This window comes from Xyrauchen texanus, chromosome 13, assembly GCF_025860055.1.
Source record: "Xyrauchen texanus isolate HMW12.3.18 chromosome 13, RBS_HiC_50CHRs, whole genome shotgun sequence".
Lineage (NCBI taxonomy): Eukaryota > Metazoa > Chordata > Actinopteri > Cypriniformes > Catostomidae > Xyrauchen > Xyrauchen texanus.
The window spans coordinates 15,217,680-15,242,679 of NC_068288.1; the positions used below are offsets into that span (position 1 = coordinate 15,217,680).

At 43.4% G+C, this 25,000-nt stretch overlaps 2 protein-coding genes across 5 annotated transcripts in view; one reads left to right on the forward strand and one right to left on the reverse strand.

The window, feature by feature from the left end:
- Positions 1–17,828: 17,828 nt before the first annotated feature.
- Positions 17,829–23,551, reverse strand: LOC127654045 (beta-2-glycoprotein 1-like). 3 transcript variants are annotated; one of them, XR_007971889.1, is made up of 7 exons: positions 23,395–23,551; positions 22,532–22,708; positions 22,338–22,434; positions 22,149–22,225; positions 21,875–22,063; positions 20,746–21,470; positions 17,829–19,039 (listed from the first exon to the last, which is right to left on the reverse strand). XR_007971889.1 is itself a non-coding variant. In XM_052140993.1 (6 exons), exons 1-6 carry the CDS (start codon positions 23,404–23,406, stop codon positions 21,277–21,279), a joined length of 696 nt encoding a protein of 231 aa, XP_051996953.1. In that variant the 5' UTR covers positions 23,407–23,551; the 3' UTR covers positions 19,064–21,276. The 3 variants fall into 3 exon arrangements, 2 of the variants coding, with proteins under 2 accessions (XP_051996953.1, XP_051996952.1); XM_052140993.1 differs by lacking the exon at positions 17,829–19,039 and having other exon boundaries at positions 19,064–21,470; positions 22,388–22,434; XM_052140992.1 differs by lacking the exon at positions 17,829–19,039 and having other exon boundaries at positions 19,069–21,470.
- Positions 23,552–24,620: 1,069 nt separating this feature from the next.
- The window catches only part of prkcaa (protein kinase C, alpha, a), a 117,657-nt gene continuing 117,277 nt past the window's right edge, over positions 24,621–25,000 (forward strand). For both annotated transcript variants that reach the window (XM_052140957.1, XM_052140958.1), the window contains exon 1: positions 24,621–24,885. In XM_052140957.1, the coding sequence (XP_051996917.1) occupies positions 24,716–24,885 (170 nt within the window). In that variant the 5' untranslated portion in view covers positions 24,621–24,715. The remainder of the gene's footprint in view (positions 24,886–25,000) is intronic.

Consider the following 25,000-nt stretch of genomic DNA (forward strand, 5'->3'; position numbering starts at 1 on the left):
CATCGCTCTTTGTCTTTTCTTTGGGGATAAAGGAGAAACACTGATTCATGCTGCTTTATGCCTATGAAACAACAGACTGGAACTCTTTCCAAAACTATTTTGCACCAGCAGATTTGACTCCTATAATCACATTTCATTTGCAAACCTGATCATCATATACTTCATGACGTGTTGGGCTAGAGCAAAGATGGTAAAGACGTGTATGTTCACAATAAATCATGCAAATGAACGTCAGTTTCCTTGAACAGATCTGGCAGCCCGTAACAGTCAAATGGAGCGACAACCCAGATAGCACCCATGCATCACCAACACGTCTGTTTGAGATATTTACATCTGCTAAAACTCTTAAAAACATCAGATTTACAAACATTGTAACCCATAAAGGTCTCAAAGAGATCTGCTGAATTGACATCCGACACACATGTCTTTAGATGTGCTGTCCTGCAGATGAGCAAACAATGTCATATAGACGTCTCCAGATGTAAACACACATCAATAGATGTACATGTGTGTGCATTCAGGGAACATTCTGGGACGCTTGTTCTGCAACAGCAATACATTGGAATAAACAGCATTACTCACAGAGAAAGACCTTGAGATCAAATAAACTTTTAATATGACCTACAAGAATAAAACAGTTCAATCACACGTGTGATGTTCACTCAATGGTTTAACTATACATCTGATGCAGAACAAGAACCATATTATCACCTGTTCTGAGTACTCATGCATTTAAAATCCACTTTAGTTTAATTAATAATCATCTTTATAATAACATATACAGAACTGAAAACACCTCTTACTATACGCACCTCCTCCTGAATGTGTTAACAGTCCCAGCACAGCTGTTGGTGTGAAGAAATAGAGGAATAGTTTGAGACTGGCAGTAAATCCTCGGTGTGCTTCTCTCCTGTCCCATTTCAGAGATGAACACCGGTCCTGTGTGGAGCAGAGCAGCACCCCTCCTCTTCCACACGTTCCTCTACACTAACTGTGCACACACAACACTGAGGAGCACATTAACAAAGCGTTCTACAAATGCACTGACATCCCACCAATGGGAAACAGCTGCATTACATCATCCATCTTACTCAGTGTATTTGGTACAGAGAGGACTTTAAGCGTTCAGAAAGTATTTAAACACACTCTTGAGATTTGGGCAGCTGTGGAATGCAGTTGTGCCCCTCCAGGTGTGAATGTGATCCCGGATGAAAGCCATGATGTACATGCAGTCTGTGGAGCTTCATCTCTGTCTGATGAGCGTCTGCTTGAGCTGGAGTTTCATGGACTTATCACAGAGACATGTCACACACACTCACGGTTAGCCTTTAAAGGGACAGTACACCCAAAAATGGAAATGCTCTCATCATTTACTCACCCTCATGTCATCCCAGATGTGTGAGATTTTTAGAAGAATATTTCAGCTCTGTACGTCCATACAATGCAAGTGAATGGTGACCAGAACTTTGAAGCTCCAAAAAGCACATAAAGGCAGCATAAAGTAATCCATAAGACTCCAGTGGTTTAATCAGTCTACAGAAGTGATATGACAGGTGTGGGGGAGAAATAGATCACATTCATATTCTTCTTCTTTTGTTTTTGGTGATTCACATTATTCTTGCTTCAGGGGTAATAAATGATTTAAATATTGATCTGTTTCTCACGCACATCTATCATATCACTTCTGTAGACATGGATTAAACCACTGGCATCTTATGGATTGCTTTTATGCTGCCTTTATGTGCTTTTCAGAGCTCCAGACTGCGAAAATAATTGATTGTGACAATAATTTAAAATCTAGTGGTTGTGTGTGTTGATATGCAGTTTTTAGTCAGATATCAGTTTGTGCGTTATTGAATAGAGCTCAGGGACGCAGTTAGTATCAGAGTCACAACTGGGAACGCATACATTTCAAAATAAGATTCCCACGTGTATTTCGGGTATCTTAATATTTAAAAATCCCATATTGTGTACCACTTTTATTCTTTCTATATATATATAAGATCAAGCTTTTGACACTCGTACACAACTATTACACAAGGTGCAAATATTCACTGGTGCTCTAGAAGTAACACTAATATATGCATACTATACATGTAGATTCTGAAGAGCAGTACTAAATATACAAATCTGTTATCGCTTATATTTTTAATTCTCATAATAAAATACGAAAGGGGTGTGAACATTTATGAGACAATAGGGGAATGCATATTTATCTTCTGATTAAACCTCAGATTAATGTGTTATCAGCTGACCTTTCTTCTGCTTTCTATCTTGTTTCTGAACCGCAATCTAAATCAAGCAATTATATGATTTGCCGACAAAAAACATCCATTTGACTCCTTACATTTTCAGTTTAGGAGCTAATGGCTCCTGTGGCATTTGTTTAGTCTGCAGTTCTGCTTTCTGCCGTGTCAACATCTGGTCACCATTCACTTGCATTGCACTGACCCACAGAGCCGAAATATTCTTCTACATTTGTGTTCTGCAGAAGACAGAAAGTCACACACATCTGGGACGAGGTGAGGGTGAGTAAATGATGAGAGCATTTTCATTTTTGGACGAACTGTCCCTTTAAGCGATACCTAACAAGAACTGGGCATGCAGAAACCTGTAATAATAACATCAAGCGTATCTGACTCAGAAGATCAACATTATCTGAAGTCATCCTAAAGATATTTTAAGTCTAGTTGTTATTGAAAGTAATAATTTTCAAATGAATATCTTAATATGGCACACAGCATTAACTTACAGAGCATAAACTGTTGGGATTCACACACTCAGCATGAGTATAATGCAGAAGACTCGTCACAGCGATCTGAAGGAGATGCTGATGCTGCCCTTCACTACTTCAAACACTGGATTGTTCCTTTGATGTTCAACAGAAACTGATCCAGATATAATTATGAACGTGAATTCACACAGAAATCCAGTGATGCTGTGACGCTTTGAAACAGGGCTTGGAATGAAACAGAAATACACATTTTATTCAGACTCCGCTCAAGTCAGATCCATTAGTTTACAATTTGAATTTGATGGAAAGTAAACTGAACATAATCATTTAATTATATCAATTCATTCATTAAAGGAGAATCATTCATTCATATCGTGTGCAGCTCACTTCAGCTGTATTTATTATTTATTGACAAACATGCTGTGTTGACCTCTCGCACCCTGTGCCATTCTGTCTCGCACATGATTGACGCTTACACTTTTAAAGTATACACTTTTTTACGGACACTTTCGACACATGCGCAGACGGACTCTTTCGACACATGCGCAGACGGACTCTTTCGACACATGCGTAGACGGACACTTTCGACACATGCGTAGACGGACACTTTCGACACATGCGTAGACGGACTCTTTCGCCACATGCGCAGACGGACTCTTTGGACACATGCGCAGACGGACACTTTCGACACATGCGTAGACGGACACTTTCGACACATGCGTAGACGGACACTTTCGACACATGCGCAGACGGACACTTTCGACACATGCGTAGACGGACTCTTTCGACACATGCTCAGACGGACACTTTCGACACATGCGTAGACGGACACTTTCGACACATGCGTAGACGGACACTTTCGACACATGCGTAGACGGACACTTTCGACACATGCGCAGACGGACACTTTCGACACATGCGTAGACGGACACTTTCGACACATGCGTAGACGGACACTTTCGACACATGCGTAGACGGACACTTTCGACATACGCGTAGACGGACACTTTCGACACATGCGCGAGACGGACACTTTCGACACATGCGCGAGACGGACACTTTCGACACATGCGTAGACGGACTCTTTCGACACATCGCGCAGACGGACACTTTCGACATACGCGTAGACGGACACTTTCGACATACGCGTAGACGGACACTTTCGACATACGCGTAGACGGACACTTTCGACACATGCGCATACACGGACACTTTCGACACATCGCGTGAGCGGACACTTTCGACATACGCGTAGACGGACACTTTCGACATACGCGTAGACGGACTCTTTCGACACATGCTCAGACGGACTCTTTCGACACATCGCGCAGACGGACACTTTCGACACATGCGTAGACGGACACTTTCGACACATGCGTAGACGGACACTTTCGACACATGCGTAGACGGACACTTTCGACACATGCGTAGACGGACACTTTCGACACATGCGTACACGGACACTTTCGACACATGCGTAGACGGACACTTTCGACACATGCGTAGATGGACACTTTCGACATACGCGTAGACGGACACTTTCGACACATGCGTAGATGGACACTTTCGACACATACTCAGACGGACTCTTTCGACACATGCTCAGACGGACTCTTTCGACACATGCGCAGACGGACACTTTCGACACATGCGTAGACGGACTCTTTCGACACGTGCGCAGACAGACACTTTCGACACATGCGCAGACACAATCTTTCGACACATGCGCAGACGGACTCTTTCGACACATGCGCAGATGGACTCTTTCGACACATGCGCAGACAGACTCTTTCGACACATGCGCAGACGGACACTTTCGACACATGCGTAGATGGACTCTTTCGACACGTGCGCAGACGGACTCTTTCGACACATGCGCAGACGGACTCATTCGACACATGCGCAGACGGACACTTTCGACACATGCGTAGACGGGCTCTTTTGACACATGCGCAGACACAATCTTTCGACACATGCGCAGACGGACTCTTTCGACACATGCGCAGATGGACTCTTTCGACACATGCGCAGACAGACTCTTTCGACACATGCGCAGACGGACACTTTCGACACATGCGTAGATGGACTCTTTCGACACGTGCGCAGACGGACTCTTTCGACACATGCGCAGACGGACTCATTCGACACATGCGCAGACGGACACTTTCGACACATGCGTAGACGGGCTCTTTCGACACATGCGTAGACGGACACTTTCGACACGTGCGCAGACGGGCTCTTTTGACACATGCGCAGACGGACTCTTTCGACACGTGCGCAGACGGACTCTTTCGACACATGCGTAGACGGACTCTTTCGACACATGCTCAGAAGGACACTTTCGACACATGCGTAGACGGACACTTTCGACACATGCGCAGACGGACACTTTCGACACATGCGTAGACGCACACTTTCGACACATGCGTAGACGCACACTTTCGACACATGCGTAGACGGACTCTTTCGGACTCTTTTGACACATGCGCAGACGGACACTTTCGACACGTGCGCAGACGGACTCTTTCGACACGTGCGCAGACGGACACTTTCGACACGTGCGCAGACGGACACTTTCGACATGACAGACAGTACAATCTAAACAACTGCGTATCAACTACATGACCATCTGTCCTTGACTGAAGCCTCGATTCCACACGCGCGCAGGGCTCCAGCTGTATGTGTGTGTGTGTGTGTGTGTGTGTGTGTGTGTGTGTGTGTGTGTGCGCAGGGCTCCAGCTGTGTGTGTGTGTGTGTGTGTGCGCAGGGCTCCAGCTGTGTGTGTGTGTGTGTGTGTGTGTGTGTGTGTGTGTGTGTGTGTGCGCAGGGCTCCAGCTGTGTGTGTGTGTGTGTGTGTGTGCGCAGGGCTCCAGCTGTGTGTGTGTGTGTGTGTGTGTGTGTGTGTGTGTGTGTGTGTGTGTGTGCGCAGGGCTCCAGCTGTGTGTGTGTGTGTGTGTGTGCGCAGGGCTCCAGCTGTGTGTGTGTGTGTGTGTGTGTGTGTGTGTGTGTGTGTGTGTGTGTGTGTGTGTGTGTGTGTGTGTGTGCGCAGGGCTCCAGCTGTATGTGTGTGTGTGTGTGTGTGTGTGTGTGTGTGTGCACAGGGCTCCAGCTGTATGTGTGTGTGTGTTTCATCACATGATGTTTTTATTTATTTGCTAAACCTGTGAAAGAGGTTTCTCTGTATGATTGTCTAATTAACTTCATTAAGGTGCTGTTAATGTGGGTTGTCAGCACTCTTACATTGTGTTCATAATATTTATTAATTATTAAGGTGGTACAAATACTACAAACACAAAATTAAAGTACCAAATAATTCTTAACAAATAAAGAAATAGGACTGAAAACAACAGAAGTAGTGGTGTTTATAGAGTCCAGAGTTTAATAAACTCTGCGGACATGAGACGCTTCTTTCAGTCACTGTATGGTCCTCTCAAGCTCTCATCAGCAGAGCTCATTTACAGGCTATGTTATAGATACTGAACATCTAGTAAGCAGAAATCTGTAATTTACCTCAATATGTTTCTTTAAATTAGCAATAGAATTAATGCTGCTATCTGGCTGGAGCAAGTTAAGCTCACATAACACGATTGAGCAACTGACCTTCATTCCATAAAGCCCTTTCATGTTCGGCCGTGGATGTTCATGTCCTCCACATACATGATTATCAGCAGTTTATTGATGCCACACAACCGGTCTCCATTCCTTACCTTACACCCCCGGTCATCCCTTTATCTGGAGCGTGACAGATCGTGCAGGACAATCCACAGCTGGAGGAATCACACCAGTGACTGTACACAGAGCTCAAATGAATCATCTGTAGTGAGGAGCACACAGGATTCTTCAGGTGTTAACTCAACTAAAATATAAGACTCAAGACCAAACAATTATTACAAATCACCAATAACTGAACCAATCGAAGCAGACACTTGTTTTTTGAAGAAAGAAAGAAAGATCAGTTGTCAGCTAACTCAGAAAATGTAGAATTAAAGTGTGTGTTTGAAGTTGGACATGCTTCTATTCAACCTGCTGTTCTGCTGTGTTAAGAGGAAAGAGTTTAAAGACTGTTTAAGAAAATAATCTCTAATCTAAACCAAATAAAAATACACAGTGAAAGAGAAAAAGTGATCCTCATCATGGTGAGGTTATGATTGCAATCAAAGTGAGTGGGTTAACGATGAATTATGCCCCCGACTCTTCCAGTCTTAATCCTGTTTGTGGCAGCTGAAAGACTCACGGAATAAATATGCAATTAAGCTAGTGCCGGAGGCCCTGGGGGGACAGGCGTCTATGACGTCTCCTGGCCAAACTCCATCAGGCAGAGCCAGGAGACTGATTCCTCACCCTCGGGGCTCCTCCAGAAACAACAAAAAGCCGCTACGGATGGCCACGTGGAATGTTCGAACACTCACAGCGGAGGAGAGGCTGCCACTCCTCTGTCGGGAGCTGGACCGGTATCGCCTGGATATTTGTGGTGTTCAGGAGGTCCGGTGGACCGGCTCTGGCTCTTGCCACTATGAGGGGTGGACTGTCCTCTACTCGGGGCAGGTGACTGCCAAACAACAGGGAGTGGCTCTTCTTCTGAACAAAAGAATGAAGGCAGCATGGGAACGTGGCGGTGAGGTGTGGGAAGCTGTGAGCCCCAGGATACTTTGGGTTCCCCTTCTCATCAATCAGAGGCGAGGAGTGGTGGTCGTGGTTATTTATGCCCCCACCGAAGACGAACATCCATGGAGGGATGCGGGAAAGACCGATGAGTCAGATGCCTTCTATGACCTCCTGTCACAGGTGTTGGCTGAAGTGGCCCCTCGGGATAGAATCATCATTTTGGGTGATTTCAATGCCCGAGTTGGTCATGATGCTGGCACCTGGTCAGGAGTGATTGGAAGACATGGGCCTGATCAGCTCAATAACAACGGCAGGAGGCTGCTAGATTTTTGTGCAGCTCATGGGCTTGTAATTACCAACACACTGTTCCAGCATCGGCGCATCCACACAACATCATAGATGCATGCCGGGTCCAAGCAAGAACATCTGCTGGACTACATAGTGACTGAACAGCGGATGCGGGCCCATGTCCTTGACACCAGGACCTACCGTGGAGCTGATCTGCCCACTGACCATCGACTTGTCATCTGTAAGATGCGCCTGCCATTCTTCCACTCCGGTGGTGGGTGTAAACCCAGGACCCCTTTCAAACCCATTGTGGCCTGGTCTAGGCTAGCTGATGAAAGTTGCAAGCGAGAATTTCAGCATCGCTTGCAGCTGGGGTTGGCATCATCCCCCATTCATCTAGATGTTGAGGGGAAATGGGCAAGGTTTAGGACTGTGGCTCATGTAACTGCAATGGCAGTTTTGGGCACACGGTCCAGACCTCCTCAGAAACCCTGGCTGACGGAGGTGGTGTTCAGGCTGGCTGAGAAAAAGCGACAGGCCCACTCTCATCGTCTACAGCATCCCATGTCAGAGAATGAGGAGGCTTACCGCAGCCTTCGCTCGGAGGTTCGGAAAGCCGTGAGGCGCTGCAAGGATGGTTGGTGGTCGCGGGTTGCTGAGGAGATGGAGTCTGCCCGCGATCACAAATCGCTCTTTAATTCCATCAAAAAGGTTACTTGCAGCGCCACACCTATTACCATCATTAGGGGAAAAAAACGGTGATCCAATCTCCGACCCCCAGAAACAGGTTTGCAGATTTGCTGAGCATTTCTGTGAGGTCCTGGGGGAGGGGAAGTCCCTGTGCCTGGAAAACATTGTGGGACAAAGTGGGGATGACCCTGCTGGGGCTGCGGTGCCACAAATAATGGAGGAAGAAGTCGCTCCCTGTCGGTGGCTGGCTGAGGTGCCATCTTTGGAGGAAGTACTGAAGGCGATCCAGAGCCTGAGACCAGGAAAGGCACCGGGCAGAGATGATCTCCCCAGTGAAATGCTGAGGGAGGGTGGTGTTTGTGCACAGACTGCCCTACATGACATCATAACATCAGTCTGGACCGCTGGGCGGGTTCCGCAGGATTGGAAGGATGCCCTGGTGGTCCCTCTCTTTAAAAAGGGGAACCGCTCAGATTGTAATAACTATAGGGGCATCTCACTCCTCAGTGTGCCGGGAAAGGTCCTGGTAAGGATTATTCAACATCGCCTTGCCAGGCATGCTGAGGAGAGACTTGCGGAGCCCCAGTGTGGTTTCAGGAAGGGGTGGTCTTGCACGGATGCCATATTATCTGTCCGTCTGCTACAGCAGAGGTGTAGGGAATTCCAGCAAGACCTACATCTCTGCTTTATTGACCTGGTCAAGGCCTATGATATCATCAGTAGGCCTGGGCTCTGGGTTGTTCTTCGTGCTTTCGGAGTCCCAGACCCATTGCTCACGATCATTAAGGACCTTCATGATGGTGAGCGGGCCCGGGTAAAACTACATGGTCAGGAGTCGGAGCCATTCCCTGTTCACCTGGTAGTGCGACAGGGATGTCCTCTGGCTCCCACATTATTTAATATCTATTTCGACCGCGTGGTTCGTGAAGCCTTCGATGGCTGTACTGGAGGAATTTCCATCTGGTATAGATATAATGGGAGGTTGATCGACGCCCGGGTGCGGTCAAGGGATGGCTCCCTATTGGTCAACCACATTATGTATGCTGATGATCTGGTGATTGCTGCTCACTCAGAGGAGGAGTTGGAGGTGCTGCTGATGAACCTGGAGCTTGCCACCAAGAGATGGGGCCTTACCATCAGCCCAACCAAAACAAAGCACCTTCCTGGGTATTATGTACCATTGGACACTCCACCCCCACAGCTCCTAATTGGTGATGGGGCAGTTGTGTAGAGAGTGGAGTGTTTTCCATACCTGGGAAGTGTGCTTATGATCAGCTCCGGTTTGACAGCAGAGGTCTCACTCCGAATCAGTCGAGCGGCATTATCTTTTCATGGGTTGCGTAACGCTGTGTGGAAGCTACCCGGTTTGTCGCTCCGCACGAAGCTTCAGGTATTCTCGGCCATGGTCATTCCCTCCCTTCTCTATGCTTGCGAAACGTGGACCCCCCTAATGGAACATCATCGCCGGTTAGAAACATTTAGGCTGGCCTGCCTAAGATCCATCCTGGGTTTAACCAGGCTGGATTGTGTGAGGAGCTCACAAGTCTTTGAAAGATGTGGACAAAGTCCTCCGTGAGGTGAGCTCCTCCGGCAGGCAAGGTTGCGTTGGCTGGGTCATGTAGCCCGCATGCCCGGCAACCGCATGCCTAAACAGTTTCTGTTCAGCCGGATAGAGGGGGCTAAGCGGGCACAGCACGGGCTGGAGAAGAGATGGAGTGATGTGGTACAGGAGGATGTGGAGCTGAGTGGACTTGCCAATGACTGGTACCAGCGGTGTCAAGATCGGACTCTTTGGAGGAGGCTTGTGAAGGACGCTGCTGGCCAGTTGGAGGCAGTCGCCCTCCAACAACAACGGAGGGCAGAGGAGCGACGCTCACAACAACTGAGCAGAGCGCAGGGTGGCTAAAGCACAGCAAGTTGGCACATTAGGGGGCACAGGTGGTGCATCAGCCAGTCATCTCAGTCATTCGACCCATGTCACCTGTTGGATCTGTTCCGTAACCTCCTGCCAGCGGGCGTTCGACACTTCACGTGGCCTTAACGTGCACATAGCCTGGCACAAGCGTCGTGGTGACGTCACCGCCACTTAGTGGCGAATGGTAGTTGTTGTTGTTGTTTTGTGTGTGTGTGTATGTGTGTGTGTGTGTGTGTGTGTGTGTATGAGTGTGTGTGTGTGTGTGTGTGTGTGTGTGTGTGTGTGTGTGTATGTGTGTGTGTGTGTGAGTGTGTGTGTGTGAGTGTGTGTGTGTGAGAGTGTGTGTGTGTGAGAGAGAGTGTGTGTGTGTGTGTGTGTGTGTATGTATGAGAGTGTGTGTGAGAGAGAGTGTGTGTGTGTGTGTGTGTGTGTGTATGTTTGTGTATATGTATGTGTATGTGTGTGTATGTGTATGTGAATGTGTGTGTGTGTGTGTGTGTGTGTGTGTATGTGTGTTTGTGTCTTGTATGACTTTTTTTGCATTTTGTAATCATGCAGTAGCACGCTGACGTGATTGATGTCTGTCATCGTGAAATCAGAGACCCTCCCCTCGAAATGCAAACACAAGTGTTCACAGGAGACATAAATGAGATGCATGGTGATATCAGGTGTATCCAGCAATGATGGGCATTAGTGAAGCAATTAGCTTAACAACATTATTGATTACGTAGCAGCGAAGCATTGACAAAAGCTCCACCGCTACATCCTCCATCACATCGATGTTTACTGTCATCAGTTTTGAATCAGAACGAAAGGTGTACTATACGCTCATAGAGGTCATCCAGGGAGGAAATGAGACGCTCGGTGTTGTATGGCCATTAGCGCTGTGTAACAGTGATCCATCAGAGGATATTGCAGCACACATTGTGATGTTGGCACCAGGACATCCACTGTGGCTCTTTTCCCAATCACATCCCTTCCTTGCTGCCGTGTTTTGGCCAAGTTGAATCAGCCTCATCCACAAAGATGAATATGTTTGCCTGGCTTCAATCTCATGACTCTCTAAAATAAATCCACGAGTAAGGCCGTTACGGAAGTTTATATTATACTTAAAAACATTCCTTGGTGCGCCTGTGCCCGGCTCGCTTTTGTTTGAAACTGGTTGTGTATATTATAGTCATCTTGACATGTTGTTTCCTGATTGTTTGACTCGTTTGTAGTTCCTCTCAAAGGGAACAAAGTTCAACTGCTTCATCCTGACTTGATGTAGACTCTAGAAATAGTCGTTATGTTGACATTGTGAACATGTTGTCTGCCAACACTCTGTGTTGTTTTATTGTTCCTGATGACCATATCAAGTTTCACAGCAGTGCAAATCCTCCTGTCCCACCAATGGTAACCATTGGGTCCAAAGCAGAAGTTTGGAGGATTTGCTCAGTTTAATTCTGTAATGTACAGTTCAGTCAGATGCCCGATCTTACCCGTTGTTTTGCCAGTCACAATAGATGCCACAGCATTGCAGATTTGGCTGCACTCTCACATTGATTGACCATGATTTATTACATGATCAATTATAGTAGCCCTAATCTTATCTGAGACTACAGCTCTAGATCTTCCTCTCAGTCTTCATATGTACTCATCTTCCTCTCACACTGTTCTCTGTCAGACACTTCTCTCTCTCTGCTGGGTCCATGTTTACAAGTACAAAATCATTCCTATGATGCCTGCAGATGGTCATGAAACTGAAAGACGAGCACATGGGTAGGTGTTCAGCTTCAATGGGAATCAGCTGTGGTTGTTCTAAAGTTCTGGAGAAGGTTGTTTTTCATCCTCATTTCTTCTTTTTTAAATGAAAATTATATTTGAGACTAATATCAGAACAAGACACCGCACTGAGTCGGCTCTCCTGAAATGTCAAATGATTTCTTGTTATCTGGTGACACGGTCGACCGCACCATCCTTCTGAAGTGCTCTCCGCAGGGGGTTGGTATTCAGCACAGTGCACTTCATTGGTTTGCCTCCTACCTCAAGGAGAGAATCTTTTAAGTTTGGGAATTTATCTTCATCTTCTGCACATATTACCTGTGGAGTACCTCAAGGCTCTATTTTAGGTCCTGTCCTATTTTCTCTATATGTGCTCCCTTTGGATGCTGTTTTCTCACACCATTGCTTTGCAGATGGCACTCAGTTTTATCTTCTGAACAAATCAACACCCAAAGATGTCTCTGCCTAACTATCTTTGTTTGATTGTCTTGAGGAAATTGAATGACAGCCAGCTTTCTGCAGTTAATCTAAGACAGAAGTGCTAAAGCACATAACTGGTAATCAGGAGGTTGCTGGTTCGATCCCCACAGTCACCACCATTGTGTCCTTGAGTAAGACACTTAACTCCAGGTTGCTCCGGGGGGGATTGTCCCTGTAATAAGTGCTCTGTATAATACATTGGTACTCAGAAGGTTGCTGGTTCGATCCCCACAGTCACCACCATTGTGTCCTTGAGTAAGGCACTTAACTCCAGGTTGCTCCGGGGGGATTGTCCCTGTAATAATTGCACTGTAAGTCACTTTGGATAAAAGCGTCTGCCGAATGCATAAATGTAAATGTAAAGAAAGTAATATATGAGTTATAAATGTTTAAACGAATAATGTAATATCAGTGTAAAAAGAGTCATGACTCCGCTCTGCGTGTCAATATCTTAAAGTCCTCAAAGATTGATCCGTGCAGAAGAGCAGAAAGGATGAGTGGAGATTCAACGATGTAAAACATTCCTCCGTATGTTTCTTCAAGTTTTAGGTTTGACCACAGAAGTCACTAAAGATCTGTTAGCTTCAGGTCAGGATGCGTCTCCAGTGCTCTAAAATAATTTAGGATCTGAGACAATCTTAACCCTTATAAACCTTTATGAATCACACTTATTCTAACATCTAGGAACAAGATCAAAATTGTGTTATTTTTAGAATTGTGACACATTTAAGATTTGATTTGACTGTAAGCGGCTTCATTCATCCGGCCGCAGGTTCCGAAACAAATGCTCCAAACAGTCAGGCGTGCACATGTCCCGAGTCACACTTCTGTGAGATGAGATCAACCATGAAGACTTTAAATACAGGCTGGATTGTGAGCAGTGATGTCACAATATCGGTATGATTTCCAGAGAAACTCTGTGATTCTTGATACTAATTTCAATACTACAACAAAAACTAGAACTCATTTGTGAATTAAGTAAACTGTTTCAAGTTCTCAAGTAATTATTTAGGACAAGCAAACAGTCAAATTACCAGCTACAGAAACAAATCACAAACAATATAACAAAGCAGTATCAATTCTTCAATTAAACTGAATGAACTGTTGTGAAATGTGACATAAAACTACTTCCTGTATATTACAGGTCTTCACTGTATGATGGTGATGCATGAATACTTTTACAAGCCGAGCAGTGACAGGTTTTCTTAAAGACACAGTAGCAGATCACAGATACACAGTCCTATATTTAACTGTTCTGTGCCATTATGTGAGGGATAATCAGGGTTACTGTTGAAATGTATCACACTACAGATTACAGAATACATGATGTAAAATTAGATTACTCAAGGTCAGTAATGTAATCTAAATACTTTGGATTACTTCTTCAGCACTGGTAGATTTTTTTCACTTGTTTTGACTATAAAAACTCAAAATACACGTGTTAAAAATACATTCTCTTAAAAACCCAAATATTTTATGCAGTGATGTTTCTAACACAAGATAAATCAAACTGATCTTGTTTTGAGGATTTTTACATAAATTATGATCTAACGTGAATTTTCTTGATAATAAATATAATCGTGTTTGGTAACATGTGCATGTAAAATGGCTAGAAACAGCAGTTTAGACCCCCAATGGACATCGAGTCTGAGATTATATAAAGAGAAGCTTGAACATCCAATCTGCCAACAACCCAGAAAAACTGTGTGCAGGTGTATTTAGGAGAATTGAGGCATTTTTATGTTTTCTGGACTTTGTATGACATTATATGATAAATGAAAACTATTTATGCCATTATGTTTGAAGACATCCTCACTATGCTACAAGTGCCTACAACTTTTGCTCAGTGCTGTACTTAGCAAATAAATAAATGGACATAAAATATTATGTGTTTATGTGACAGGAACGCTGAACAGCTGGAATCACCTTCTTAATTAATGTCTATCTGACTGCTCATTATTCCACCCATTACAAGACTACTTGCCGAATAAATAAATGCAGTTTAAACTTTGATTTGAGTTGAAATAATTGCATTAGCTTGTACAGATCGCACCGTGACCCGAGGAGCAGGAGAGACGGCTCGCAGAACACAGATGAGCGTCTGATACGTGTCTGTGCGGTTATTACGGAGAAATATCAGACCACTAGATGGCGCCATTGACCAATCAGAATCAAGTATTCCAATTTTCTCTCTTTCCCCTTTCATCTATTGCCAAGATCGACCAGTGTTTGTCTTATGATCGACTGGAGGATCACAATCAATGTAATCAATACCTCTGTTTCAGTGATCCAGATAGCTGTCTCTAATATACAAGAGGACATGAAGATTCAAAATGCAGGAGGACAGAAAGGAGGTCTAAACTCCTGGGAACTGGATCTGCAGCCTAAAATCTGATATCCTTCTCCTTTCTTCTAAAGACGGTGCACACATCATCTTCATAGTCAGGATGATGGAAAAAGAAGGTTTGATTAAAAATGAAAGACAAAAGCACACAGACAAATGCAACAGTGTTTTGAATTGTTTGAATTGCTTCATGAAACAAGACGTAAACTCGAGTTGACCCAATTCAGCATTCACATACATCAAAATATATGAAATAAGCCATTGAACAAAAGTAGCAATAAAACAGCTTCATCATCAATAATGTTAGAAACAAACAATCGTTAGAAGCTTTTACTCTCCACGTATGCTGACAGCACAAAGGTGTCAGCTTGAATCCTCCACTTCACCAATGCTGAGATGAATAAATGATATGCGCTTCTTTAATCGCACATTCAGTGATGACAAAGAGACTGTGAGCGTCAAAAGCATCAGGAAGCGGCACTTGTTTCATAGAATAGACGGAACAGATCAAACTGTGCAAACTTCATTACTGTCTCTCATTTCCTCACCATCTCTCCAGTTGATTACTTTCTCCCTTTAAAGAATTCAGTTATTAATGGCTTCAGGAAACATGTCAGATCCCCTCTTAAATAGACTTTACTGTTGAATTGACAGCAGCTTTGTGACGGCTGTCAGTTGAAATATGCAAATGTTTGAGAAAGAGTTGAATGCAGTTTTGCATGCTGTCAGGGGTTAAAGAAAGCACATGAGTGTGTTGGGAGAAAGAGCTCATTCCTGGAAAACTGAGTCAGAGGAAAACTTGTTAGCACAACTTATCAACTTATCAAAAGTGCCATCGTTCAAGCAGCGTGCAGAACAGAATCAGTGAGGAGGCATGAGGTAGCAGACTGATCTCACACTTGATTTATCTTCAGCTGAAATTGATCCGTGCTAATCGAAATGTGAAACACTGCCTCGAGTGGCCGAAGCAGGAACTGTAGTTGGGTGTATGGCACATGTGAGCTCTGTTTTCCAGGTGTAATGTCCACAGAGGGGCGCCAAAGAGAGTTGTGAAGGAGGAGAGGAATATTTAAGTCCTTTTTTACTGTATATCTACACTTTAACTTTCACATTCAGCCACCTACTGGTCATAGATGAAGATTTACAGTGAAAAAGAACATAAATATTGATCTGTTTCTCACCCTCATCTATCATCACGAGCCGCTCGTAACGCGATCAGTTTAAGCAGCGCTGCAGTAGAGCGTCGCACATAAATGCGTATGATGTACGTTGGTCTCGCTGTGCTGTTTGAGCAGATCACACCTGCTGTTTCATGTATTATCAGTTGTTTTTTACTTTCAGAACAAGAGCCAAGAAATAGTTTCTCCTGAGATTATCAATCTGGCATACACTGTCCTTTACAAAAGAAAAGAACAGTACATTTAAAATATATGTATAAAATCATGATCACACATGAGATTAGCTCATATCATTATGCTAACCTGTATTATTCTACATGGAGAGGGTCTGTCTGTTTATCTGTCTGTCTGTCTCTCTGTCTGTCTGCCTTTCTGTCTATCTGTCTGTCTGTCTGTCTGTCTGTCTGCCTTTCTGTCTATCTGTCTGTCTGTCTCTCTGTCTGTCTGTATGACTGACTTTCTGTCTATCTTGCTGTCTCTCTGTCTGTCTGTCTGTCTATCTGTCTGTCTGTCTGTCTGTCTGACTGCCTTTCTGTCTGTCTGTCTGTCTCTCTGTCTGTCTGTCTGACTGACTTTCTGTCTATCTTGCTGTCTGTCTGTCTGTCTGTCTGTCTGCCTTTCTGTCTATCTGTCTCTCTGTGTGTCTGTCTGTCTCTCTGTGTGTCTGTCTGTCTGTCTCTCTGTCTGTCTGTCTGTCTATCGTTTTGGAGGGGGATGACTCAGTGATGATAAATGGCCTAATATCAGAAGTTGGAGAGACCTGATGTGACTCTTTTCAAAGAATTGTTCTCTGTTTAATTCAAAGGGAACAACAATGTTTCTATGTCTGTGTTCTTCAAAGAGTTTTCTGGTTATTATAGGAGCAGATGCAAACCAGCTGTATTAAAGGAATATTCCGGGTTCAGTACAATTACAGCATTTGTGTCATAATGTTGATTAACGTTCCTCCTTTTCTTTAATAAAGCACAAATGTGTGTTCCAGTGACACACTTCCAATGGAAACTGCTGATAAAATCTGCTGAGAAAGAGCGGATCATCTATTCATTAATCTCTCTCTCTGTCTATGTCATTTTCTTTCTTGTCTCCTCACACTATGATGATCATTTTAATAAAATAAGCATGTTAAAAGATCTGCGGCCGTATGTATAAAGTCACTTAGAGTATAATTTAGTGTGTCACAATCCTCTGAGTGATGTCATTTAGCTCTTCAGAAGAAGTGTAATTCATAAAGGCTCATAAGTGTGAAGATATGGTCTGAGCTCCTGAAGTATTAAAGAGTACTGAGAGGTCTGCACGGAGTTAAGAGGAACATGATGTTCTTCTGAGAGAAACAATGTGTTGGAGTAATGTGATCGGAGAATGTGGGTAAATATGATTCTTAGGTGAGCGAACAAATGATGTCCATCAACATCATTTTAAATGTTTTTTTCTTTTTCTTAATTTAATAGATTCATTGAAACTCGTTGTGAATTGAGCATTTCAGAAATGTTATGGGCACCGTGCCCTAACCTGACAGCAAACGACTCGTGATAAAAGCTCATCAGAGTTTTGCTCATAACCAGCAGTGACGGTATATTCTGTGCATCGCTGTACATCGCTCACATTACTACACTTGCACATTTATCCTGTCTCCAACACATGAACTGACTGTTCACTCGCTGCCTAATATATGCCACCCCTTGACAGGTGCCAGTGTAATGAGATAATCAATGTTATTCACTTCACCTGTCAGTGGTTTTAATGTTGTGGCTGATCAGTATATATATATATATAAGACAGTGACACTGATGACAATGCTCATTGAATATCAATTACCCACTTAAATGTGTAAATGTTTATTTAACAAAACAAAATGAAAACAAAGTTGGCCAGAATATGTGCATCTATAAATATAAACAAATATGAATATATGTAAAACATAACCTTAAATATTTTTTGCAGATGAATTGCTCATATTTTCGCTCTTTATATCTGCAGTGTTTTAATTCTCCAGATTATTACTGAGGAAAGGGAAAAGCACAATGTGCTGTTCTGCTATCCTTTAAGTCATATTGTTCATGACTTATTTTCTACACATTATCAGGTGAGCATTATTCATTAAGCTGCACTGAATGCTTTGCGGTATGAATAAATTATGCAAATGACTATGTACTGCTCATAGCTTTACTGTTAGCAGATTTTATTGTATTTGTTGTAACTTGCTGTTATTTGTCAAAAATTGAATTTTTGCTTTATTGTGGGGTTTACACTGGCATGTGGGAGCCCAGGGCTGCTGCCTGTAGGACGGGCCAGTACTTGTGCAGCAGCAGGCCAGCCCAAATTAACCAGCAGCCCACCGGGAAAATGCCTGGTGTTCCCGATGGCCAGTCTGGCCCTGCCCATACCTCTCTTGTGATGGCCATGTGTGTGAGGTAACGTTCTCTGAGGGAGGAATGAGGGTCAGCACATCCTCGAAGGGATAAAAGAGGAGCTCGTCCCTCAACAGCCAGAAAAGAAATGGTTTACTCCCAATCTGTGTACACGTGTCACCTAGCAGTGGGTCTCATTCCCATCTTGGATGATCCCTGTGTGGGCGTACACCAGTGCATTTACCCACAACCTCAGGACTGTGCCACCGCTCCTCTGCTGGTCTTCTGTGTGATCATCTGTGGGATTAAAGCTGAAGCAATCGATTTTTGGCAATCGCACTCCAGATTCCCTGTTGCAGAACACATGCAGATGACATCGCGGTGGAACATTTCCCAGGTGAAAGAGTGACCACCTGGAGAATCCTCATTGTGGACGGTCCGGCTGGCATTTCTTTCAGTGCGTCCTCCACAGCTTGACCCTGAATGACCCTCTTTCAGAGACTTATGAGCCTCTCTCCACTGTTCTCCAACACTGCAATCTTTCGGCCTTTTCTTCTTCCCTGTTTCGACATGTTTCCTCCTCTTCTCTTTCTCTAAGTACTGCAGTCTCCTCTGTTCATCATCATCATCATCATCATCATCATCATCATCATCACACCTGGCACAGTAGAGCCTCAGTGGTGTGCCAGAACTCTGTAGAAATCATTACAAATGTAAAGAATGTCTTATTGACAATGACCTGGACATGATTTAAACACAGTTGAGTTCATGTTGAGTTGATAATCCCATCCAGGTAACTGTTGCAACCTTAACATGCTTAAGCTACCTGATGCAATAAAAGAGAAAATAAGGCAATTTATATTCTGGAAAATACGATAATACATTTAAAACATGTAGATTATGCTCAATTATACATACACATTTAATTTGACTATAGATAACAGATTGTCCCTTCTGAGTGAAGTGAAGGAGATGAAACACTGTTACTATAAGTACAGTATCAGGGATGGTAATCAATACTGCGTCCCCTCACTGTCAGTGTCCAGGACAAACTTACTTATGTAAAGAAAGATTAATATGAGCAACAGGGTTGTGTGCATAATTACTATTATTTCATACATGATGATTAAACATTGTTTTAACAATTACAAGAGACATATATCAACTCAATCATGCCAAAAAGTCGATTTAAAACCGATTTGAACTGTTATATTTGATTATGCCGTTTTAGGGGATGCTCCAGAGATGTTTGAAATAATATTTTGGAACCACTTTTTTTTCTACAACAATATACATTTTGTCTCAGGAAAATTACACAACAAGTGCATGTTTGAGTATTTTGTGTATGGATTATTTGAAATTACAAAATGTCCCTTTTACTGATTTATTCTTCTTCTAAACTCCGAATCTGTTGTGATCGTGTCATATAACAGGCCCATCCTGCCATCTAGTGCCCGTGGTAAATATAACACTGAACATTACTGAAGTCATGCGAGTTTCTATTTTTAATTTTACAAAACAACTCTTAACCCATGGAGTCATTCTTCACAGGAGCGAGTGCGCATGCGTGTCAACAGCCACAGAAATATTGATTTTCTGATGTTTTAGAGATTACTTTCTAAACTGAACCGTGATTAACTGAAATCGCACATGAAACAACAACGAGTCTGATTCATTATGTCATGTAGTGATTGATGTAAATTGTCCTTCTGCATTAAATCTGTGGACAAACACTTGTTATTGTGTTGATAAGTATATTCAGTTCATATTGCAACACTTTGACACACAATGCAAAGAGTGCACGTGTACATTTAGAGGACTCGTAGCTTGTACATTGTTTGAGGGACAAGATGTGAAATAATGGGTGATTTCCAATCAGTGTTATTATCGTTAACGAAAATATGAAAATATTGGAAAAAGCTGAAACTGAAACTAAAATACCTTTACATAACTCCAAAACAAACTCAAATACAAATGATTTTAAATTCATTTTAGTTTTGGGTTGTGTTACACTGGGGTGGATATGGGCACAGTGGGACACTTTGAATTACGATCTGTATGACACATGACCTCAGATTATACCTTAAAAGAGAGTTTAGGATGTCCTCTACCTCAGTCAAAATCAAACACTGAGAAATATTCAATGATGGGAACCTTTGAAGACTCTCTTTTGACCAAATCCCAGAATGTTTTAAGCTTTACTGGTAAAGTGGGACATACATTTTTGTATTTTCATATACACTTTCACATCATAACATTAACTTAACTTATTCTTTTTTATAACCTTAACAAGATTTACCTCAGACGTCTGTCCCAAAGTAAAATCATCCATTTAAAACCTCAAAAAGATAAAAGGGACAGTTCACCCAAAACTGAAAATTCTGTCATCATTTACTCACCCTCATGTCATCCCAGATGGAAGAATTTTTCACCTCTGTAGGTCCATACAATGCAAGGGAATGGTGACCAGAATTTTGAAGCTCCAAAAAGCACATAAAGGCAGCTTAAAAGTAATCCATAAAACTCCAGTGGTTTAATCCATTATTCATGATTGATGAAATGCTTTTTGGAGCTTCAAAGTCCTGGGAACGTTTTTGTGTGTTCCTGTCCAGTGGCATACACAACCTCTAGAACGTCCTCAATAGTGCACTCGCACCAATGTTTGCCTCTTATGCCGTCGCCAACCAACATACCCATTTGGTACATACTAATTGCATCACCACAGTGGAAACAGAAACCGTGCCAACTGGCAAAGATTGGCATGGAACGGCATGGTTGCACATCTAGAACAGTTGCCCGATGGTGGAAAAGAGGCTAAACATTCTTACATTTTTGTCATATTCAGCAATGATTTAATACATTTATTTTTGGTTCATACAATTTTGAAAGAACATTTGCAGACAAGTTCACTATTGGTGAGACGTCCACATTCATTTAGCCTCTTCTTTACAGATGGGCTCATTTGACCAGTGCCCGCTCTTTTCACAGACTATCTCCATGGGTCCATCCAGAACATAGCCCTTATAGCAGCCATATCTGACCCGATCCATGAACAAATACTCTCTGCGAACAGCAGATGTCATAAATCCATTTTCTACAGCAGCTGGCACTTGACAGGACACTTCTACAAAGCACACAGATATTGTGAATCAGTTGTGACTTCATGTACTTTAGTTTGTGAGCAGTGTGACACCTCAACATGACGCAGTTAACCTCAGCCAATCAGGTTGATTTTTGATTTAATAGATAGGCAAGGATCTGTTATCTTATAGCATACCGTATGCATACTTCTTAAAACATTTAAAAAAATGCCAGCTGTAATGTACAAGGTGAACTGATGTATTTCTGTGCTAGAGCTACTCTTTATTTACACAAAGCAGGTAGGTCAGACCTTAAACGAAGGAACTTACATCCGCTGCTTACAGGATGCTGTCAGTGTTGCATTACCAGACATATCCACAGGGAGGCAAAGAATGTGAAGACTTTAGGTTATGCATGATCTGAAGATAATTAGAAGAGTGCTCTTACCACGGCACTCGGGCGGGTCTGTCCATGTTCTGTTAGGTGTGCAGTAGCCCCTCTCGTTACCGAACAGTGCCAGCGGTGGCAAACACTTGTAGGTAATGCCGAGCCCAAACTCTGTGCTGTTACTAGTAACGACCTTATCATAAATTATTTTTGCATATTTTGGGATCACTGGCAGGCCGCAGGTCACAGCTGAAAATACAGGATGCACATTAGACCATCAGAATTGCATTTAGTACATGAAGGTTCATATAATGCACTTCATCTCCAAACCTACATTTACACTGAGGCGCTGGGCTGCTCCATGTCGCTGTGTGTAAACATTCACTAGAACTGTTTCCATGCAGTTCATAACTGATTAAAAAATGAGTACAGTTATTTCAGAATATTGCACATTAGCAGAGATATGTTAACAAGAGCGTCCTGAATTGGAACTGATTTGGACAGATTGCAGACAACCCCTCACCCTTCATTACAGGTGTAATTGATGGTGCTCTGGAACACAATGCTACTAACCACAACATTTCCATTGGCGGGAGGGTCAGGAGTCGGGCAACGCTTTGCTGTGTAAACAGTTTTATTTCAGTTATTACGAGGGAAGATTAACCATTTGTTCATGCTTTTGAGTCTGTAACAGTCTATGTAGATGAAGACACTTACGTGAGCATTGTAAGGAGCGTTCGGTCCACTCCCCTGTAATGGTACATATGATCTTACGGGAACCGCTGATGGGTGTGTACCCCTCACTACATTTGAGGGTGGCCAGCTCACCAGGCTCAAACACACGCTGACCCCCCAGAACCTCTGAACCATCCACAGCAGGGGGGCGACTACATACTGAGCACACACAGATCAGAATCACCATTACACCAGTACAGCAATGGATCCATCCGTGAGAAGCACACACACTCTGACATACAGCAATGGATCCATCCGTGACAAGCACACACACACACACACACACACACACACACACTCTCTCACACACACTCTGACATACACACAGTAACACACACACACACACACACACACACACACACTCACACACACTCTGACATACACACAGTAACACACACACACACACTCACACACTCACACACACTCTGACATACACACAGTAACACACACACACACACACTCACACACACTCTGACATACACACAGTAACACACACACACACACACACACACACACACTCACACACACTCTGACATACACACAGTAACACACACACACACACACACACACACTCTCACACACACATACACACTCTCACACACACTCTGACATACACAGAGTAACACACACACACACACACACACACACACACACACATGGATGGCAGCATACGCTGTCACAAACACAATTTAATTGATAGCGTTTTATGAGTCATTTCTTGCAAAGTAATCTTTTGGAGTGCGAGTCCTTTTGGTTATGCTTCAGGAGATTTAGAAGATTCAAACAAACGACGTACCCCCCACAGCACCCCACTCTCATTCAGAGCATGCAAACACTCGTTTTACCTGTGCTGGCATCTACTGTCTCATGGCACACATGGCAGAAAAGCAGCAGACTGAGAGTAAGTCTCATCTTCACTGTGGCACAAGCACAATGTGTTCAGTAAGGGGAGGTTTGGAGATCACTGTAAGTGAGGTCAATGATCAGAGTGTTATTCTGCAGTATTGGGAAATCGTGTTGTTTTGCACATCATCACACACCAATTACAAGTATGAAAGAGCTGCACCGCAGTCTCTGTGTCCCACGAGTCACAGCCGTTCACCCAAAACAAGGTGCGAATTAAGAACTCAAAGAAATAGTCATTAAAGCCTCTAAAGAACCCATTTTGTTCTCCTGTGTGTATTTACACAGTGGATGTTTACAGAACACTCTTCTGACTCTCTCTTTGCCCGCTCACTGTCCAATGCACATTTGAAATGTGTCATGTGATGACAAGTTGTAACAGGAGGGAATATTTGTTTAGGGTTAAAGAGTAACCGAGTTAACACATGCTGTAGTAGTCCAAAGTTTATCTTAGCGTGCTATCTGTTCAACAATAGTTTTAGTGTCTATTAAATGCTCTAAACGGCGACTACACAGTTCTAGACAAAACTTTACCACCCTAATGAAATGTCCAGATAAGCATACATTTCTGTGCCCAGGCTGGAGAATGCCAAACTTAGCAAATGAAGCCGGTTAACCAAAGACACTGGAGAAGAGAATTAAGAAGTGGAGACTCCAGTATCCCATGATAACCGGCATCCAAAGCACTACAGTGTGTATGAGTCACGGGAATTAAACGTTCTGGAGGTAAAAATGTAAAAACCACCGAATGAAGAATCAAAGCAGTTAGAACAGAGTACAGGATCTGTTGGGTCTGTCAGTGGAAACAGGTCAGATGAACAGTATTCACATTTAATCCAGACTGAAAACACTTCTGCTTAACTGTGCGGCACACATCCATTTCACTCAAGCATTTTGCCTTTCTTTGATTTTAATTATTCTACTTTATTCTTTTTATTTTATTTGATATATAACTTTTGCTGTTAAAATTTTCCCCACATTTATTTTATTAATTTTTTCTTATTTTTATGTATCTAGTATTTTGTGTCATATGTACATGTAAAGCACGTATGAAATCTGAAATACACTTGCAGCAGGTCGCTTGACCGCAGGATGACGCTCCTGCACGAGACTCCAGCGGCGCGTTAGTCTCCGCTCGTCAGTGACGTCACCGCCAGAGAACGCGAGGAGGAAGAGGAGTCGGTTCAGCACACGCAACTGTTGCGCTCGACGGACAGACGTGACACTGATCGGACAGCAACTTCCACAGACTCTTTTGCTGCTATGGCTGACAGCACACAAACCAGCGAGCAGTCCACATCGGACGTGGCGAACCGATTCGCTCGTCAAGGTGCTTTGAGACAGAAAAACGTCCACGAAGTGAAAAACCACAAATTTATTGCGAGGTTTTTCAAGCAGCCGACTTTCTGCAGTCATTGCACGGACTTCATCTGGTGAGTATATCACTTCTTACACACTTCTTCAGGAGCTCCAGTGGAAGTGCAGTTATAACAGCTGGCCTGAACACACGACTGATTGTTTGTGTTGTCCATGTGAACTGTTTTCAGG

Excerpts from the sequence above, each read along its gene's own strand:
- LOC127654045 (XM_052140992.1), bottom strand. The coding sequence starts at position 23,461 with ATGAGACTTACTCTCAGTCTGCTGCTTTTCTGCCATGTGTGCCATGAG. Across the intron at positions 22,226-22,337 it reads AATTACACCTGTAATGAAGG|TTATGAACTGCATGGAAACA; the intron begins GTGAGGGGTTGT and ends TTTTTTAATCAG. Across the intron at positions 22,064-22,148 it reads CCCAGCGCCTCAGTGTAAAT|CTGTGACCTGCGGCCTGCCA; the intron begins GTAGGTTTGGAG and ends CTGTATTTTCAG.